Source organism: Genypterus blacodes, unplaced genomic scaffold (assembly GCF_046128005.1).
Source record: "Genypterus blacodes isolate CSIRO-AG114 ecotype Tasmania unplaced genomic scaffold, CSIRO-AGI_Gbla_v1 ptg000030l_1, whole genome shotgun sequence".
Taxonomy (NCBI): Eukaryota; Metazoa; Chordata; class Actinopteri; order Ophidiiformes; family Ophidiidae; genus Genypterus; species Genypterus blacodes.
Window position 1 is genome coordinate 4,874,116 of NW_027466843.1, and position 21,742 is coordinate 4,895,857.

At 41.4% G+C, this 21,742-nt stretch overlaps 1 protein-coding gene across 3 annotated transcripts in view; it reads right to left on the reverse strand.

Annotated features, from left to right (window-relative positions):
• Positions 1-21,328, reverse strand: part of LOC142994621 (uncharacterized) — a 45,576-nt gene extending 24,248 nt beyond the window's left edge. For 2 of the 3 annotated variants that reach the window (XM_076145381.1, XM_076145379.1), the window contains exons 1-6: positions 21,078-21,328; positions 11,994-13,668; positions 11,290-11,727; positions 8,470-8,680; positions 3,001-3,228; positions 234-476 (exon numbers count right to left, since the gene is read on the reverse strand). In XM_076145381.1, the coding sequence (XP_076001496.1) occupies positions 234-476; positions 3,001-3,228; positions 8,470-8,680; positions 11,290-11,727; positions 11,994-13,223 (2,350 nt within the window). In that variant the 5' untranslated portion in view covers positions 13,224-13,668; positions 21,078-21,328. The remainder of the gene's footprint in view (positions 1-233; positions 477-3,000; positions 3,229-8,469; positions 8,681-11,289; positions 11,728-11,993; positions 13,669-21,077) is intronic. The other variant, XM_076145380.1, reaches the window with a different exon arrangement.
• Positions 21,329-21,742: the final 414 nt, after the last annotated feature.

A 21,742-nucleotide genomic window follows, 5' to 3' on the forward strand; every position in this document is an offset into this window, starting at 1 on the left:
AACATGTATTCTTTTTGCCGATAAACACCACTAATAATAAACGGTGATCCAATTAAAATCGTTAAATGATGGTCTTAGTGACAGAGAGTATCAAATGGGTGGGCCGCAAACTAAATTGCTGCAACCTGGTGGACGTGCTTGATTGTAAACTGCATTCCAGGGTGTTTCTGGGCTGTTTTTGTTTCGCGGTTTCAGTATCAATTTCATGGATAGTCACAGACCCAAACACAGACCTGGAGTGGTGATCCTGCCCTGTAGTGACAGAGCTCTGCTCCTCATTGCTGGGGCCTTTACAGTGACAGCATTGTTTGCACTGCTAACAGCGTCACAGGCGGTGTTGGTGATGTTAGCAGCTGTGGTAGTGCAACTGGGGGGATTCGCTCTGCTCTGGCTGCCAACAGGGATTGTGCTTCGGTTGGGCTGATCCTCTGGCTTGTTCACTGTTGGTGCTGGACCTCCTGAAGATGCTGGGGAAGCTGAGGAAGATAGAGTAGAGGAGATATTAAATATACAATTTGGCTTTTGTAGTTACATCCAGGGTCCCAAAAAGTCTTTTTAGTTTTTTGTTTCTGTTTTTGTGTCTCCCCCCCCCGTGTGTGTTTGTGTGTGTGTCTGAGAGAGAGGAGGAGATGTGAGAGAACTGGTAATATTTATGAGGCTTCAGAGTGAGAAATTGAGGGAAAACAGACAAGACCCAATAGTAAATCTTCATGACTGTATGTGTTTACTGCATTTGTAGGCAGTTTGTGGAGAGGAAATCTCTGTTGAAATTGCCTCTACGAGGTTTCTCCCTTTTACATTAAGGTTTTTGTGGGAGTTTTTCCTCGTCTTCCTAGAGAGCTTTGGGTTGGGTCAGGAACCTCCTGAGGTTATGGGTCTGTAAAGCCCTTTGGGACATTTAAGGGATATCGGGCTATAGAAAAGAAAGAAAGAAACTTGATTTGACTAATTTGAGTGTATGTGTGTTTCCAAATGGATGAACCGTAATGAATTGGAGGTGCAAATACATGGTGTGGCATTTGTTGTGCGTTTGGCTCCAAATTAAAACTAAATGACTCAGACTTGCAGAAGAAAGACAACGTACACTCAACTGACTTTCACACACAAGCACTGCAGACTGTCAAAACAAGTTTCTAGGCTCATTACAGGGCAGACATTAAATGTGTTACCAAGCATAAAGAACATACTTAAATATTTATATGTGTAGAGTTTATCCATAGGTTTCATGTGAAGCATAAAACCACCTGAAACAACAATAATAATGCATACTGATCTGCTTATACATCCTTATACACCATGTTACGTGTTACATAGATGCTGCTAGCCAATACCTGTACTACAGAAAAACTAAAAATAAATTACAATTGCCTTCATTACCATGGGAACCAGCCACCTCAGCGCTGGTTACCATAACAACTTTGTGCATCAGCGATCATCCTTCTATTCATGTGTGAGAAGAGAGTGAGAGTGAGAGTACTACATGTCTGTGTGTCTGTACTTGTGTGTTCCAGGTAACATTTTCCAACATATGTGGTGATTCATATCTCATATCTCTAAAGTGACACTTACCACATCATTCAGATGTTCCAAACATTCCACATCATATCAGTTCCCTTTTCCTTTTGTTTTTCTATGTGCACATAACATTCAGATAACTTATCTACACTGCAGCCAGAGGGGATTTGTGTGCAGTCTAATAGCAAAGAGCAAAGTCTAGAGAGTAACTCCTCACTCAGACCAAGCGTGGCCTCTTTGCCTTCTGGGGCAGCCTCAGTTCAGTTAGTCTTGTGTTTTGTCTTAGTTGTAAGAGTTGTGTATGTAGGTGCTCACAGATGGCATCCTATTTTGTCAGAGCAAAAAACCTTGCCATCCTATAACATAGACTAGACACAGACTTTCAGTCACATGATAAATCAACAGGAGGTAAGCTCAGCGGCTGCAACATAGCTGTGCTTCACATAGGTCTGATGTGATAAGGAGTGTCTGAAATGCCAAGGCAAACAGAATTTCAAAGCGAGGAAGCATTTTAAAAACTTAACGAATCACCAGTACTTTCATATCAGTTTGTCAGACTGGATATGTGTGTGTGTCGTTTCTTGAAGATAACAGATTGACAGGCGGAAAAGCTGCATTTGTGTTTTCATTTCCAGACCAAAATGAATTATACTGACTTATAAAGTAATATAGAGCAAAATATGGCTCCTTTGAGAACAGTGTTCTTCTTCTTGAAGCAAGAACCAACAAATTATGAAAAACAACACACTACACCCCAGCTTAAAAGCATTGCATGTGTATTCCTCATTCTTACACATACCGACACCCACAGACACCCATGTGCACACACACACTGTGAAAGTCTGTGTCATGAATCCTGACCAGATGTGCTCCTTGACCTCTGCAGAAGAGGGGACACTGCTGTACACACACAGATAGACGTTCCCAGATTCCCAGGGGTGGGTGTATGGCCTGAGCGTGTGTGTGTATTTCATTTGATTCCTTTTGAATGAACACCAACAGCTTTAAGTACTGTCAACAGCTGACTGTGAAACTGTGTGTTTGCGAGGGCGAGAGTAAATGAAAGAGTGAGAAAAGCACAGGATCAGTGGAAAGAGAAGGAAGTTAAATCAGTGAGAGGAAAACCACATCAAAGTAACCTCTGACGAGAATGAGAGGGCAAGACGGAGAGAAAGAGAGAAAAGTGTGAGAGAGAGAAAGACGGCAACTGGCTTGTTCTTCTCAACTGTTTAAAGTCAGAGATATTTTTTTAGTTTCACTTCATTGGTAAAAGGCTGATTTTGACCTTTAACAACAAAGTGAAGCCCTAAATGTTGCTCTTCACTTTGCTCTTACACTATTGAATTAACCTAGTTTAGTTCACTAATCTTACAGATTAAAAGATATTAAGGTATTAGGATTTTATCAACCTTTGAAACCTAACAGGGTTAAAGACTTCATGTACAGCAGACTGACACACACACACACACACATGATCACCCTAACCTCTGTTGGATGATCCATTGAGCTCACTGCTGCCTCCCAATGACGTGGAGCTGGGGCTTGTGGGTAATCCCTTAATGGGAAGTTTCGACGTGTTGGGCGCAGCAGATCGTACAGCCAAACCTGATGATGGCTGCTGATTGGCTGTTGGTTTTGAGTTGGAAGTTGTTGCTGAGCCTGGGGCAGCCAATCCGTGCGCTCGCTCTGCAGTGGTTCGAGGTTTGGGAATGCCTGGGGATGATTGGGAAACGACAGAGAGACTTTAAGAAATATGAAATATGAAGAGATTAAAACTAGCTATACTTTGTACACAAGTGCGTTTCGTTACATGTGAGTATTACATGCAAACATCTGTTACATGTGAAATTGTGCAGCTGTTTTTTTTTTTTTATACATGTTTTTTCTGAGTCCAGTCGTCATGTAAAGAAGAACTAAGTGTCATGCCGTATATGCAAGTTTCCTGTTACTGTAGATCCATTAAAGCATTAACCACCAACTGCATTCGCCTGCTATAGGGAGAATCGGGAATAGAGACAGAGGTGAAAGGATGTACTGAATGCTTTCTCCAAAACAGCAACATTATCAAAAATCTGTAACAGTAGCTGTACAGTGTGTCAACCCAATACATAAAATGTATCCTTGTCATCAATCACAGCCAGTGACTCCACAAAGATACACACAGACACTGTATATCATTATCATGTTACCATGCAGATACTGTGCAGGTTTTAAGGAGATTTAAAGAAAGAGCACTGTCTGATTTGTAACTTACTATAAAATAAAACATTAATTCATTATTTTCATTGCTTCAGCAGGGACTGATATTATACAGGTACCAAAACATTTCAGAAATGTGTTTTCATGTCATCAGCCCTTTGTGTGAACATTAGGTCAGAATCTACCCTCCTCGTTCTTTCCTCTTCTTCCTCTAACTCCCTGCCTTGGTCATTTTTATGGCCTGAATCACACATTCTTTCCAAAGACAAAAGGAAAATGAACTCCCCAGAGTCAGGGAGATGCCTTCCTTTTCACACAAAACCAGGACATCAAATGCTGAGTGTGCGTGTGTGTGCTCTATCAGCATGTTCACTCAAATACATATGAACCTTTTTTTGTGCTACGACTATCAGCAAATAACTCAATAACGATGGATCCTACCAAAACCTACATTAAAAAACTTAAATTTTGGTAAGTAAAAGTCACTCATTAACCTGCTTGATTCATTACTGATGTGGCAATTTGCTACAATATCTTACAGCTTTTGTGAGTTATTATTATTAAATGGTATCTGTGCAGTGATCAGAAAGAAGAGAGGTCGTCTGTTCTTTTCTGTGGGAAGCCAGAGAAAACACAAGCCTCATAAAAAGTTTAAAGTTCATAGTCAGAGTGTTGGAATTTTGTGGGGATGCATTTTTAGCATGTGTATGTACATTGTTAAAAAGTATTGGAACGTCAACACAATTACATGACATCTCACACTCACACACCCCCCGCCCCCCCTGTGATGAAGGTAGTTTAGCAGTAAAACCTATGCTGCGACTGAGACTGAGGAAACATCTGGGTTCATTTGGTTTTAGCGCCGAGAAAAAAATGCAGCCAGAGGACATCAGCTGGATTCTGTTACCTAAGAGATCATGCTGGGTAACACTGGGCACCTGGCGGGTCATTTACAACAGTTGCGTATGCACAAAGTGGGGATTGAAACTTGCTTAAGTCACTTCATACCCAAACGTTGGGATTTGTAAAAACAAACTTTACGCGAGAATGTGCGCACTGGTACAGAAACTCTGACCCATGTGTACTGCACATTTTGGAGACGAGGAGGATCTGGCAACATCGATGGACAGGCAAGTGAATGAAGCCAGATTGACTGAGAACTAGAGTGTAAATGTACATCTCATCCATATCCTCTACATGCTACAAACAGGAGAAAGTTATGCTGCGTCTTTGAAAGAGGTAACAGAACCATAGACTTCATGATAACAGACAGTAATACCAGCAGCAACATTCTCCCACTCGATTCATTTCATTTCAATTTTTCCTACACCATTGCCGATTTCAGTGTATGTAATGATTAAGTTGGGATTCTATGCAATGTTTTCTGAATAAGGTCCTTCTTGCATCTCCTCTGGTATACAGTGTGTATTACTCAGGCTCAGTCAGGCTCTTTTACATCCCACCTGTGTCACCAATCTAAACCGAAATCTAACCATTGAACCCAAGACACAACTTTTAACTTACAACAAACAAGCTTTTTTCAAATTATGTTGTGCAACATGACTAAGTGCTGTGCCTTAACTCATTTAACAAGCAGTTACTCCCACAGAGTTTCTAACCAAATGCAGACACAGATTGAAGAGTGAGTAACTCAATTAGCATTCCTAAGAGGAGTGATGACCACATGCTAAAGTGTCGGCGTGGCCACAGTGTACACAACATTGATAGCATGGAGCCAGTGTGTGCTTACATGTTAGCATGGATCTGACACATGAATGATTCAGGATGTCTACAGATCACATGAAGAGGTCCCCAGTGGACTTTTGACTGTATACTAACAGTTCAGTCTAAATGCAGTTATTCTCAGGAAAACACAGAGAGGGCAGGATGTACACACAGGTTTGGAATTTGCAGTTTGCATGTCAGCTGCTGTGTCATCGCAAGCTTTTCAGCAAGATTTTCATTTCTTTTTCAAGCTTGTTGAGGACTCCATGATGGACAGATTCCACCATTCAACAGCACCTTTTAAACTCTCATTCACACGCCAAATGTGATTAGAAGGCGGGCCCATTCACAACTGTGTAATTAGCTGCAACCGTAGTAAATTACATGTTCATTTCAAGCAAATTGCAAATGCACATCAATTCTTCTCAGACTGCAATTTGGACTGTGTGTTACATGGACCTACATCTTTCCCAGAGTATCTCAAAAGTCATCTTGAACACTTGACTGACATGTCACGACAACTGTGTTTACACTGAACATCACTTCAGGACAGCTTTGTATATTGGCAATAAGGGTTTAATATATGTAACTAAATATGTTTGTGTATGTGTGCCAATATTTTAGGAAATCGGCTCATAGAATAGAATAGAATAGAATAGCTTTTATTGTCATTGTATATGATGATACAATGAAATGCATTTGTCCTTGCCCCATATGACATCACATGACATCATAGCTGAAGATGCTCAATATATCCTAATTTGTCCCAATATTGCAATTGACTTTTGGGGTACTAATTTGTCTAATGTTTGATTTTGTTTAGCTCACTTATGGCCCTTACAAAGAAGCTGTTCTTTAGTCTGGTGGTGCGCGTGTTCAGTGATCTGTATCTCCTTTTAGAGGGTAACAGACAGAACAGGGAGTTACAAGGGTGGGATGCATCTTTCAGGATGGTGTTGGTGTTGTTCATGACACTCAAACTAAAAGAGAATAAAAAAATGTCATGTGAGAAACCCATCCAACCACCCAATTGCTCCATCCTTTGGGCAATTAATCGAGCTTTGTTGCCCTCCTCCTTAATTTCACATCAGAAACTTTTAAATGTGTTTTACAGTTATGGCCTGAATCAAACTTACATTACATCCAATTATGTGGTGACAACAACAACTTGTCTGGATTGTGAGCTCTCAATTGTCTGAGGGGATCCAGGTCTGTACAGATAAAGAGTATGGGCATGGATGCAATGCTTAAAGCTGCGATGGTCAAGATCTGTAATAAAGTAGAACCAATTTAGAGCTGAATTCAAGATTCAGGATGGGCCTCTGACAAACTCAAAGGATCCATTGATGGTGACCTGAATATGAGGTCAAGAGTCATCGGTTTGTTCCTATATCAGCAAGGAGGACAAACCAGCTATTGTCCATCAGAATGTGACCTTTATAGGGAGAAAGATCTGCTTTTCGCTCTCACACACACACACACACTGCATCCTGTCCATGCACAAACCCTTTTACGCACATAAGCATTTTCCGTTATGTAAATCACACACTGCAACTCAGTGATTGTGGAAAACAGGGCTCAAGTTACAAACAGATACACAAGCATGCCATGACACACACACACAGGGGTGGAATTACAAGTAACTGGACACCAGACGGATGACACCATGCATTATGTTGAGTGTCTCAATAGTGATCATCACTTGAGACGTACACTATATTCACACACACACACACACACACACACACACACGACTACAGTATCAGCATACCTGTCTCGCTGTGTGAGACAGGTATGCAGGGAGACACACAAACAAAGTTGGCATCTCCCACGCTAATTCAACACCGCAGCTGACATAGCCCAGCATGAAGGGAACTCAAAGCTGCACACTCTCGCACACAATAATATGTATACATGCCTGTCCGTCAGCAACTTGTTCACTGAATATGACACAATGTCTGCTGGTGCATGTAGTGTGTGTGCATGTCAATGTGTGTCTGTGAGAGAAAGAGTGCTGCTGAGGTATGTAGTAGGCATGAAGGCATTTTAAGTTGCAGCTCTGCAGTGTCAGCCGGCTCATTTCCTGAGTCTGCTACAGAGATTTTCTTTCACTCAGACACACACACACACACACACACACACACACACACACACACACACACACACACACACACACACACACACACACACACACACACACACACACACACACACACACACACACACACACACACACACACACACACACACACACACACACACACACACACACACACACACACACACACACACACACACACACGCGCTAAACAAGCTGTACATGTTACGTCTCTATACGTGTTGTGTCCTGTTAGTGCAACATGGAGACAGCTATGTTTAAGTATGTATACACTGTATAAAGCTCCACTTTGTCAAGACACACTGTCTGTTACCTTAGGAACAGCACATTCTCTCCTCCCCAAAGAAAAACAAGTTAAACATGTGGCAGTGCTGTCTGATCAACCTGTGATGCTACTTCAGTATTCTGCATGGAAATGTTTGGGAGTGAGGTTCAGGAGTCTCACAACAGCCAAGTTTTGACTAATCATTAAGTATTGACCAGTCATAAATGAACAGAACATTGATTTAAACAGAACACTAAATTGAAACATTCTGTCTGTTAATGCAACTGCAAAAGCCACCTTTTGAAATATGAACTATGTATCTCACTGGGAGACTTATATCAAACTCAATGACGGGCTAAATGACTTCAGTCTGATCAGTGTAGTGGACTGATGTAAAGCTGGAGATGTTCCTACAGTCATCGAGTTTAATGACAAGTCCAGTTAAAGGGACTCATGGAACACATGTCTTGTTGTGTGACAGAGAGAAGGCAGAGACATGCAGACACAGGGAAGTGCAGAAGTGTGTCCATGTGCGTGCATACACATGTGCTGGTCTGTGTTTACATTTCAGTTTCCGACCATGTCTGTAGGCAAAATAGATTGTGACTGTGTCTAAAGCAAGAGAGAAAAGTCTTTATTTACTCACCCTGACTTTGATTCTCTCTCACTCTCATTGGAGATCCACCCTCTTCCAGTGAGGAGCCTTCAGTCTGGGGTTGCCTCGGCCCAGGACTCCGTGGTCCCGGAGGTCCAGTCCCTGAGCCTGGAGGTAAAGAAGGTCCTGGAGGCCCCTTGTCCCCTCTGGTAACACATTTTCCCTGCTGCCTTGCATTGGGCCCCAGCTTGGAGGAGACTTTCTGGAAGAAGAGCTGGCGTTTAGTGACAACATCCCAACCAAGAGATCTGAGCTCAGGGCTGCGCACAGAGACCATGGTGTTAGCCATTCCCTGCTCAGAGTCAGAAATGTGTACTGAGGGAAGCAAGGAGGCAGTGAAGGAAGAGAGGGGAGGAGTGACATTAAGTGTTCACTGCAAAAAACATCTACATCTTGACAAGTCATATATGTTGGTCCCACTGCCTAAGAACAGAAACTGAAGAGAAAAAAACTGCAAAAACAACAAACATAAAGCAGATCAGTATAAGAGAATTAAGAAAACAACAATTAAAAAACAAAGATATGGATCTGAATCTGTCATTATGGTTTTTGGAGAATATCTTTATCTTATCCTCAGTTACAGGATTTAATAGAATTGATGTATCCAAGTTATATACTCGTAAAAGTGCCATAACGGCAGAATGTGTTGAAAGGTTACATCGACTAATTCTAAAAAACTGAAGAACTGAGTAATTTAGAAAACAAAAGGAATATGAATCAAAGGTTCACATTAGGGGAGTGTTCAGCAAGATTATTGAAAATGAGCACAAAGGGGTGCAAGCCAAACCAAAAACTATTTGTTCCATTTGCCATGGCTCAACTTCCCCAAAATCCAATGTACAAGTAGGTCAAATGAACAAATGTCTTCTTTGTCAATAATCTCACACACTCTGACTGCACTCTGACTTTTTCCACTTAATGGTTTTTGCTGTCAACGGCAGAAAAACGTGACTTAGTAGGAGTAAGACTTTTTGCAGTGTTAAGACAGAGGGGGAGGAGGAAAAAAAGAGAAGGAATGAGGGGGAGGAGGGAAAATTGGGAGTGTGCTGCAACCGCAAAGGGGATGTTTAAAAAAAAAAAAGGAAAAAAAAAGTTGCTATTGTGTTCTGAATTCCCCCAAGAATCACAGCTCAGCTCAGACCAGACCCAGCTTCTCTCACTCTCTCTGTTTTAAACCACCCCTCTCTCGCTCTAGCTCTCTCTCACATGTTCCTCCCTCTCCATAAACACCAGCACACATGGACTCACTTTGTGGAGGAGGTTCTGGCATCTGAAGCAGTCTTTTCACAAAATAAAAGACTCTTGAGCGCTGTCTGCGTTTTTTGCAAGTGGACGAGGAATTGTGAGATAATAATGCTTCTTATCACATTTGTTCATTTTTAGTATGCATTCAACAACAACCTGCAAATCAGGAGAAGTTAGGCATTCACTATATGGTTCAACAACACTTTGACAGTCTGTCTAGGAAGAGCCCGGAATCAAACCTAGAACCTCAGAATCCCTAGAGACGACTCTACCGTGCCTTGACTCGGTGCCTTGTTGTTATGTTATGCTGCTTTAAGTGGCAACATGCCTGTTTTTGGTTTCACCACTCCAGCCTACTGCTTGTTTTGGTCTGTACCTGAGTGCGATTGTTGATTTCTCAACTGTCAACAAATGAACAGAACCAAGGGGGTAAGGGGGACATGGGGGATTCAAATGAACTAAAGGCTGCACTGAGTGAAAGGGACCGAAAATGTTTCAAGAGTCGTATTCATCAGTATCCTACAACAATACAGAATAAAATAAAATACAGCAGAATCGTGAACATTATTGTGGAAAGAGTTTAAGTCCACAAATATTCTCAAATAATATCTGGAGCTCTTTCAGTTACACTATCTTTGCCTCAAGATCCTAATCCCAAAACACAGAGCAGCAGAGAGAAAGAAGATGAAGCTCAATGCTCATTACGTCCTCAACTGAAGGCTGAGCTCAAGGATTACTGTAGCCTGCATACCAATACACACTCAATCATGTGTTGACATGCTAGCTGGCAGCTAGACTGGGCCAAGATGAGGCAAGATGAAATGTCACAGGAGGAGGGAAGGAACATATTTGAAGTACATGTTATATGCAAATGCATTTCATTGTGTGTCTCTGTGTGTGAATATGATTTATTTCAACTAACAGTGTCTTGAGGAAACATTGTGTTCCCATTCATACATAAATTACAGGAGACCTGATCTAATCATTTACACACTGTGTGACCAGGGACTCAGGGACTACAGATGTGAATTAGATTAAAGCTAGAATCTGCCACAATGAACTACTGTACATGGTCGCAACAAACAAACTCCTCCACTTCTTCTTTTTCAAACACGAAACACACTATACATAAACATGTTGTACTATACCTTAATGTCAAATTATAATAACTATTAAACTGTATAACAAGACCACAAAAAGGAAACCAGTCATCAGTAAATGTATAACTCTTTTACATCATTGTCTCGTTGGTGCTTCCCACCAAATAAAGCATTTGTGTCATTATTATGGATGAGACTCTGTCCTCTGTGAACAATAGCACGTGTGCATTGATAAACTATTTGGTGAAACATGACTCCCTCTGACACACACAACCCAAACACCAGGTTACATTATTGATGTTGTGTTCCTTGCATGCCGACATAGATCCGTTTCACAATGGCTACGTTGCATAACCTACAACTGAAGCCAGATCTGTCTCTCAAAGCACTTTGCCGCTCCACATACAAAATGACGCAATTTCAATACGCAACACAACACAAAGCCGGAGGAACACGCGTTACGTACCGTACTATGATTCCTTGGCCTCTCAACAGCTGTCTCTGTCATTAAGGTCTCTCCAAAGTCCTTCACAGCCTCACCACTGGCATGTTCGGATGGATTTTCTTCATCCAGACCCTCCTGAACATCCTCTCCCTCTCTGGGTGTGTCCAGAGGTCTTTGCTCAGGGACCTCTGAATCCAAACAGCTGATAGTTGTGGATTGAGCTCCATTCACTAGAACCTTCTTCCTCTTCTGCTCTGCCTGAGTAAAGTCGTTTGCTTCTGCTCTCTGATTGATGCTATGGTTACTGTGGTTGGTGTTATTGCCTCGGATGGGTTTCAGTACAGAGCCTCCTTTGGTCTGAGTGGTAGGAACTCTTTGCCTCTTGGCCCCATCTCCTGTCTGCACTTCCTTCTTAGCAGCAGCAGCTCTTTTCCCATTTGCCGGTGAAGCTTTGTTCTGCTAAATAGAAGAGAGTGGTTTAGAGTCGCAGCTATTAGGTTGCAGTCATATTTGCCTTCACTCAAATGAATTATCAATTTTCCTGGAGCCAACTCTTGCAAATGTGAAAAAGAGAGGGGAAAAAGAGAGGGGGGTACTTTAAGGGCAGTGCAGTGTAATAACATTTACATCTCTAAGTCCCTTATATAAAACATCTCTAATTATTTTCAAATGTAGGCTCAGTAAAAACAATGTCTTCTAATATTCAGCACAAACTGTTGACGTACCTGCCTAGCTGTTTTCAGTGTTGAAGGACTGGGCCTTGATGCCACTTTAGCCTTGATGTTTTTTAGATCCTGTTTGGGAACTCTCTTTGGCTCCACATTGGAGGCTTTGGCAGCTGTGGATGCCATCATCTTGGCAGCAGCGAAATTAGAAAGATTTGGTTTGGTTTTTGCTGCTCTCAACTGACTGGTCTTAGGTGGGGCAGGTTTGGAGCCTGACACACATCGTTTAGTTTCTTCAGATGGAGAATTGAGTTGTAACTCCTCAGCATTTACAATTTGATTGGTGCAGGGAGAAGTAGCAGAGGATATGAAGGCGACTTCACCGACATCCTCAAAGGCTAAACACCCTGTTACAGTGTCAGTCAGCTGTCCGTTTAGTTCTTGGCTCTCAGGCTGTTGTAAATCAAGCGTTGTCTTCAGAAAATCCTCACCAGGATTCTGTGTCCCATACAGATCCACAAAGCTGTCCATCAGCGGGCCAACGGCAGTGCTCACAACGACGGGAGAACATTCAATGTCAACAGGCTGTAAGGTCAGGAAGCCTTCACCTGTTTCACCATTAGAGCATGTAACACTTGCTCCTTGTGCACCCATGTCGGAGCTCACGGAAAGAAATGATGCCTCCTCTTCATCATCATCGTCATCATCAGCAGGAACCTCTGTGGCATCCGAATCAGGAGTTGAGGAACTGTGCCTTATCTCAATACTGCTCCTGCTGCTCAGATCATCATTGTCTCCATAGCCGCTTGTTGCCATGGAAAAGGCCAAAGTGAGGTTGTCATTCCAGGTACCTTGACTGTATTCGTCACTGTTGGCATCAAGGTAAACGGATACCGAGTTGTCATTGGATCTTGATTCTGTCATATTCTGTAGGTTCCCCACAAAGACGTCATCATTGTTGTCTTTTTCACCCTCCTCATCTGTTGTCCATTTTGAAATTACAACCTCTGTCATTTTGTCTGTTGTGGTCATCACTCTTGTAATCATGGTCACCTCAAACATGTCGCAGTCCAGCGGGCTGTTGGTGCAGCAACCGCTGAGGCTGCTCAGATTCCGCAGTGAATCAGGAGACGATCCCCCCAAACAGGAGGACGATGAGGAGGAAGAAGACGATAAGGAGATGGGGAAAGCATTACCATTCTGGTCTCCTGCGCTGTGGAGAGGGAGCCTCATGGTGGAGCTGCTTTTCCCTGTGACAGAGAAGCTCTCTGATGGCTTAGAAACACTCATATCTGCAGGTGCTGCTCCTGGAGAAGTCTTTCTTCTGATCTTTGATCCAAAGGGTTTTACTCATACAGATTATCCATTGCCTTTTGTCGTTGCTAGTTGTGGAGCAACAATGAACAAGGCTCTTTACAGGACAACAATTTGATCTTTTATTCTAACTACACACCCTCGTTTTTTCTATTGTTGATCCATTTGTCGTAAGGCAGGTACGTAAGGCAGTATTCCAATATGTTTTTATGTCACAGAGTTTTTGTCCATTTAGTCATACAATCAGGAAACTGAACAAATATACTGTAGTATCTCAAAACAGGCAGTCAGCCATCCTGCTCCTGTCAAGTGACTACAGAGGTGTAATTTAGAAAACTACCAGTTTGAAGGCCATGCTATTCTTTCTTGTCCATTAGTTGAAGGAGATGCCATACTTGTATGGTTTTGCCCTTGAAAACATCTGAAAAACAGCAAGAAGGGAAAAGTAAATGTTAGAATTTGTTAAATCAGACGATCAGATGAACCAAGAACAAAACATAATATGGGGAGAACAGGATATGTTGGCATATACATGTAAATTGTGTGCAAAAGTGGAACCGGTGAAATATATGATATGTTTATATTTCATAATAGTTAAATTTTTCACATATACAAATTGATTGTTTAAGATTCCTGTATTGAGGTATCATTGAAATGGATACAACACATTTACATTTTGTAAATCATATTTATGTAATGGCTATATGGAATTCATAGAAATCCACACATCATTGTTCCAGTTCACAGAAAAGTCAGGAAGCGCTGCCCCCTGCAGGCGAGATGAAGTAATGTAACCTAACTATACAGGGTTGACATTTTTCAGTAATTCTATAAATATAATGTAATAATATATCCTATAGGAACAACATATGGAAGGTGAGTGCTGTGATAAACTGGTGTATTTGCAACAACAATGCTCCTTCAGTAAATAAATGGCTCTTTAAAAAAACACTGGGAATATTTTTCATATTAGCTACAATCACAGCTTTCCTATTCCACGTTTGAAAAACTGGAGATCTGGTTTCTTGGAAAGAAGGCACACCGCTCTACTTCTATATAATGTATTAATGTCTATTTATTTTCTTGTCTACTTTCTACAGCAAAGTCTCTTTTATTGCTTGGGCTCTTTAAGGTTAAGATTAAAAGCAACACAAAAAATATCAGCTGATGAAAGTAGGTGTATTTTCTAACCTGCCTCTACAGCAGTCATTCCCAAATCACAGATTACCACACTCCCTGTTAGTGGGAGACAGTATGACCGGAACAGAATGACATTAACCCTCATATCCCAGTGATATGACAGCCTGAGTCATAACAACATTCAGATAAAACCCGGCTGAATGGATTATACTAAGTACTGATCTATTGTGAGTGGTTTGATTTGCATTTGATAGTTGAAGACATTCAACTAAACTGTCTTAAGTTACTGTCTACTGTGTGTATGTATGTGGGTCAGGGACGAAGAGAGACAGAGGAGCAACTATTATTAGGCAATCAGATCCAGAACAGTGCTCCAGCGCCATTATCCAGTAATGACAGCAGTGCCTCTGGGCAAGATACTGGGAGTTGGCTCACTTCCAGGTAGACAGAAAGGGAGGAAGGAAACTTGGTTACAAATACCCATCATCATGTTACCTGACCTCAACAGGTGATCAAAATGACCAAAATTGATATAAGGAGTTAGCTGGAATGTAACTGAACTATCCAGGATATACATATCTGACTTTGTTTAAAATCAGCTTTTTTTTTGCATTTGAAAAGAGTTTCCAGATAAGCTCTGAAACACAAGTTGTCCCCACTCGTCCCCTAAATGTCCCCACTCCTACATACAGTAAGTATACAGTGAGTATAAGGTGACGGAAACAGCTCAACACAAAAGGACAGAGGCCTACAGGTGTCATTCAACAGTCACATCATTGTAACAAAAAGACACTGGTGTGTAATCCACACCTCTCTGCACTAATCCATAATAAATGAGTTTATGCCGTTTACTTTATGCCATCAAACAAGATAACAAACCCACTGGCAGCTAGCTTGTAATATAGTTGCCATCTTAAATAAGTAACTTAGTTATTAGTAACTAATTAGTACAAAGTAAATATTAAGGGGCACCACTTCCTACAAACCCTTTAATGCGTAAAAGTTTAGTAGTTGTTATAGAATACCGTCACTACTTTGAGAGGTAGTGAGTGCTGTGGATAATCTTCACACTTTGTATTGGTATATGCTATAAAACTATGGATTGGTGCATCACATTTCTTCCCCTTTTCTAACGAATACAAATACTGAGAACTGCAGTGCAACGTGATCATATAGATGGAAAGGAAATGGCAGACTGAGAAGAGAGACGGTCCCAGATTACAGTTGTACTCTGTGAACGGCCTGCATTGCTTGACATGAAGCCATTAAAACTGAACTGACTTTTTCTAGCTCGCTCTGAAGTTCCTTCTACCAATCACACAGCTCATTACTGATGTAGTCAGTTTTACCGTGGCCTCAATGTGTGTGTGTTGGAGGTGAATAACACTGCTAACTCAGAAGTATATTGCCCACTGGAGGATGGCTGAACCCTGCTATGCATTAAGGCACACTTGTCAAGCAGGTTCTGCCCACAGCAAGATGGAATGAAGGAGTAAAAAAGAGAGAGAGAGAAAGAGTGACACAAGTGAACACAGGATTAAGGAGACCCTATCAAAGGTTACTATGAGATAACAAATCACCAGCAAGTGTATCAGGATATTTACATGCACATTAAAACGTACTACAACTAGTGTGGAAGAACACATTTAAATATTCTATAAGACAAAATAAGAAATACATTAGGGGAATTTGCTATTATGGTTTGGTTTTGAGGGACAAGAGGCAGGTATAAATTAAAGGACATGTAAAACCAACATTAAGACCAAAGGAAATGACCCATGCGTGCACACTGTTTCAGTATATTAAGTACAATACACCAAATGTATGTGTGTGATGATTAAACCACCATTACATATCTACATGAGCTCAAAACTTATTTTTCCATCTATAGAGTGTTATGTAGCCACTCCCCCCATAGAGCCAAAATGACTTCATGTGGCTGTGAATGTTTTGTTCAGACAGGAGGAACAGCTCTTGGCATGGCTTTGAGAATGGATGATGATGTAATGATATTTTAAAAGGCTCTAATCAGACTGGACACAGGCCATTTTAACAGCACAATCACAGGATAAACAAAGTGAAACCACAGCCAAAGGCAGATCTGGCTTTGAACTTGACTGGCCGCCTCTTGGCCGCTGCAGTGCTGAGGTTTTGGTTAACTCATCATTTATTGCATAAGTTACATAAGAACACACACGCAGATGAGGGAATGGAAAACAATTTGAGAGCCTGCAGAGGCCAATATCACAATAAATATTTGAAGATGTGAATGCAAACCTCCTTCATCATTTCCTGACTTCTTCACAATTTGTATTCTTCTCTTATCTATGCAGGAACAGTCCACTGGTTCTTACAAAGAGAGGGCAGTTAGTTACTTAATATAGCTCATTGGTTCCATCATATTTTGTAAAGAAGTGACTCTCAAATTCAAGCTACTCCTTTTCTTTTCTCTTTAGCCATCTCTCTTCCTTCTGTCGCACTTCATTTATGTCGGGCTATTTCCTGACCTCTTCAAACCTTCCATTGTTTTCCTCTCATGTTTCAACTGTTTCATGGTTCATGTCAATATACCATCCTATTAGTAATAAACTAAACAAAAAAGAGAGAGACAGTCTGACAGTTATGTTAGACAATACAACTAGTCCACGTGCTTCAGGTTAGCCTTCACCAACAAACGTGGACCCTAAAACTAAACCAATGTTGTGCATTGTGGTGCGGTGTGTGTGTGGTTGATAATCAGCTTCACATTGGTCCGTGCCAGCCGCAGCTGACTGCACTACAAGCTATTTGAGGGGACCAACAGTCAACACCATTGTTTTCACCTAATCATTATGGGGTTTATGACAAGGCTGGGAGTTAGGTTGTACCTACAAAAATGTGTATCATGTGACTTACTGAAAATACAAATCTATACTAATCTTTAAAAACTAAGCCAACAGGATTACATATTCCGTGCCAGTTAGTCAACCAAATACCCGACAATGGCCTCTTTGCTTTATACACATTATACAAAAAAAACTCACACAGAATTGTTTTATGTGGCCCTAAAAACATTTCATTATCGTTTTATATAGAAACCAGACACCAGTTCTGTTTGATAAATTACAGCTGTTTGAAAGCAATTACTACTACTACTGCTTACTATAAAAAGTAAGTATTTCAGAAGGACAGAAGCTTCACCGTCTATTAAATCATTCTATGAAATGGGATGGAGAGGCCCCACCCTTTTCTCCGGAACAGACTAGATTAATCTGTACAGGTGTTATAATTAAAACTAATATAATACAATAGAACCTGGTCATTTTATGAGGTAGTGTGGAAGTGGCAGTTCATTCCCATTTTCCATTCACATGTTTCTATGGTAAAGAATGTAGGCTCTGCACTAATGGCGAGTTTGTTTCAGGCAAGCAGAGAGATATCAAGGGAGCTTGTTAACAAGCAGAAGACAGCAGGCTCACCTTTCCCTCATATGGAAACACTTGGCAAGCTTTATCACTGCTGCATCACATTACAGCAGTGCATGCGAGCAGGCTCGTGCACACACACACACACACACACACACACACACACACACACACACACACACACACACACACACACACACACACACACACACACACACACACACACACACACACACACACACACACACACACACACACACACACACACACACACACACACACACACACACACTTACGCAGTGCTGATGCACAAATGAGCTGGCTGCACATTTCTCTGCAGTTCCACAAAGCATTGAAAGACATGAAAAAAATGTCCTACCTAATAACGACAGCATGGGCAATTGTAATGGAGTGTAAGATAGGACATAGAAGTTAGACTCTGTCCTTCTCTCAAAGCACAGCCACGATGCAGCAAAATAGTTGCCATAGAAATAAAGAGATTGCTGACTCATTCTGAGGGAAGGTGTGTGAGCAAATAACCGGCTTGTGGCATTTTTCTTTTTCCACCATACCTCAGAGGTGCAGTATATGTGTGCACTAGAATGTTTATATGCATCCGCTATTTCAATTAATGTATGTAACACAAACACTGCATGTGAGGTCATAGCTGGAAATGTGACAGTCATGCTGACAATGTGTGTGTTAAGGTGACATAAATCATACACAAGTGGTTCTCCCTTTCCACAGAGAGGACAGCTGATGAAATGAGATGGTGACAGACTACCAGAGGGACTCCTCATAACAATGAAGTAATGCTTTTGCAGCATAAATGCTTAAAAACAGCACTACAGAGATACAATATTAAGTCTTGTTTCTGTCAGGGAAACCAATACTAGACACGGGGTGAGCTATTAAGCAGAAAGTGGCTGCATTAGAGTAATGAGAGCGTTCATCACTCTCTGCACTGCACTCCCTGTATGTTATGAAGATGAGAGCTGACCAGCTAGCTGCCAGTCCCATCAGGACCGCTCCAGAGGTTATACTGTACAGTTTGTGTAGAATTACATAACCTACTGGACGTCACTCTGGGGAATCTTAATAGATCAATGCAATACAGTGAATGATTCATTTAGACTATAGCCTTATTAGCTGGGATGTAGTGGTGAATAACAACACAAGCAGACCATATGACCAGCATCATTATCGAAACCCCCCCTCCATTGGAGACATGAGAAATAAGAACCTGTATAGATGTCTTGATGGAAGCTACTCATAATGCATGAGGTTACACCTTTTTGGAGGCCAAACAGAATCAACTTGTGCATCAAAATATACTAAAATGGTCATAGATTTGCGGGGTGTTACAGCTGCCCAGAGCTTTGGAACAGGCCTGTGACTACAGATACAGAGAAAGTGGACTGAAGTAATGTTAGAAGCAGTTATCTTGTATTATCTAATGTCAATATGTGAAAGGAGGTTGCTTTAAAAAGGAAAGAATGTTTTGTGGGTTTTTTTATTGCTCTTTGGCTTGATTGACTGTTTGTTTTGTGTGTGTGTGTGTGTGTGTGTGTGTGTGTGTGTGTGTGTGTGTGTGTGTGTGTGTGTGTGTGTGTGTGTGTGTGTGTGTGTGTGTGTGTGTGTGTGTGTGTGTGTGTGTGTGTGTGTGTGTGTGTGTGTGTGTGTGTGTGTGTGTGTGTGTGTGTGTGTGTGTGTGTGTGTGTGTGTGTGTGTGTGTGTAACTCCAGACATGGCAGAATATCTGCAGAAAATTAAATGAAAAACGAAAGAAGAACTGACTCTATAAACTCTACATTCTTCACTCCCAAATACTTAACACAACACTAGAATAATGCCCAAGGAACTGTTTCCCAAAACTGAGATGCAGGACCAGAACATGTGATCCATTTCTTCATGGTCAGAAGTGTTTACACAGTCTGAGCCATACTGTAGTTTCACCGCATGAACAAAATTCCTCAAACCAGCAGCAATGCATTGGAGACAGTTGGAATTCATTCACCCATATCCCAATGATGGCTTTGTTCATTTTGGTTTTATTGGCACAGTTTTTTACAGGGAATAATTCAAATAACCCACAAAATATTTCCTTTTCAAATCACCATAAATCTAAAAAGAAAAGAAAAACCTTGGGGGAAGTCTCTCTACCTATTCCCGACCAATTTGATATAGTGCTGTTCTCTAACCGCTGTTTGATCCTGTTTACACAGACTGGGACTCCTCTGGGAACACGGATGCCACAGCTCTGCCTGTTGAACTTCATCGCTAGCGGGTTATGTCATCTTCGTCTGGTATTAGTTCCTTACTTGTTAGAGAGCTTCAGTTGATGCAGAAATGCATGATTTAACTCGCGTAAACACCCAAAACATAAATGCAGGGCCCGAACTTATTAGATGATGAACTCTAAAAGCAATGTGCTTCTGACAGAAACTACTTCTTTAAAACCACATACAGGGAGTGACTGTTAAATGACTTACTTGTTGACTTATCTATAGATCAATACAATGTGTATGTGTTCATCAGGCAAATATAATGTAAATATAGGATTGCACCGAGCTTAACGTTAAACCACATCCACACAATGACAACTGCAACAACACCTCACAGTCAGCTCAGTGAAACAAAGCTTGGACTGTATGTACATTGTGAGGGGATTTTGTTACATGGACAATCATTCGAACAGAACATCTGGAAACCATCTACCAACCACCTCCAGTACTGCACAGACAGCAGGGACCAGCGACGGTCTTCACTTTTGGTGCAGCGCCATTATACTTCTATTCTGTTCATCTGAGTCCCAATCACTCTTTTATTTTTGCCAATAAAGGTATGTGTTCTATTCTGATTTGTCACAATCTCAGTACCATGACAGATTTCAGTAGAATTAGGCAAACCTTTAGGATACATACGTATCTCACAAGACATCACAGAACAACACAGAAACACAAAGAAACAACAGCAACAGACAAACAGAGGAAAAAAAAAACACAATTTGACATGAAGTCATATTCTACAATTAAATCTCTATATTCACTGTCAAATAAATTAGCTGATCATTCCTAGCCAGTTGGCTCCAATGATTGACTATGGCCCAAGTTAACGTTAGATGATTGACTTTTGCCTGCACAAGCCGAGAACTCAAAGTTCATGAAATATGTGCTTTCTAACAGACCTATGCCCCGCCATGCATACACACACTTTAAAGGTAGAGACCACCACCTACACACATGGACTTACTGCAAACAGAACTCTTTTCACAGCCATTACTTACTCTAATGTGTCCTCCTTCTTTCTTAAGCTGCAATGCCAAAAAAAATGAATCCAGAAAAATAATGGAAGCTCCTTTTGCTACCTCACACTCACCACTTTGGATATACCATGTGCCTGTCCCTCTTCATTCACACACAGTTTTCTACACACTTACACACACATCCACATACAACCCTCACTCTGCAGCATTGGGATGTTTGTGTGTGTCGTATCCCATCAGTGCTGGGTGTAAACATGTGCGCAGGCAGGGAAGACTACGCAGGCTGTGACGGTGGGCAAGAGAATGAGGGAGGGAGAGAGTGAGAGAGAAAGGGAGGGCGGGAGGGATACATCCCCCTTTTGGCTCTGAAACACAAGCATGCTGCTCAGTGCTGCAGTAACAAGAACCAGTGTGTGTGTGTGTGTGTGTGTGTGTGTGTGTGTGTGTGTGTGTGTGTGTGTGTGTGTGTGTGTGTGTGTGTGTGTGTGTGTGTGTGTGTGTGTGTGTGTGTGTGTGTGTGTGTGACCCAGACTGACTCAATGCAAACTACCGTTTCTGGCACAGGAGTATGGTAAAAGTGAAAATGCATTCCTTTGCTAAGACACACACACACAAAAACACACCTTCCTGAATGTCTAGTGTGGGAGGGGAAACTTCAGCCTCATGCCTGTGTTTACAGAGAGCTG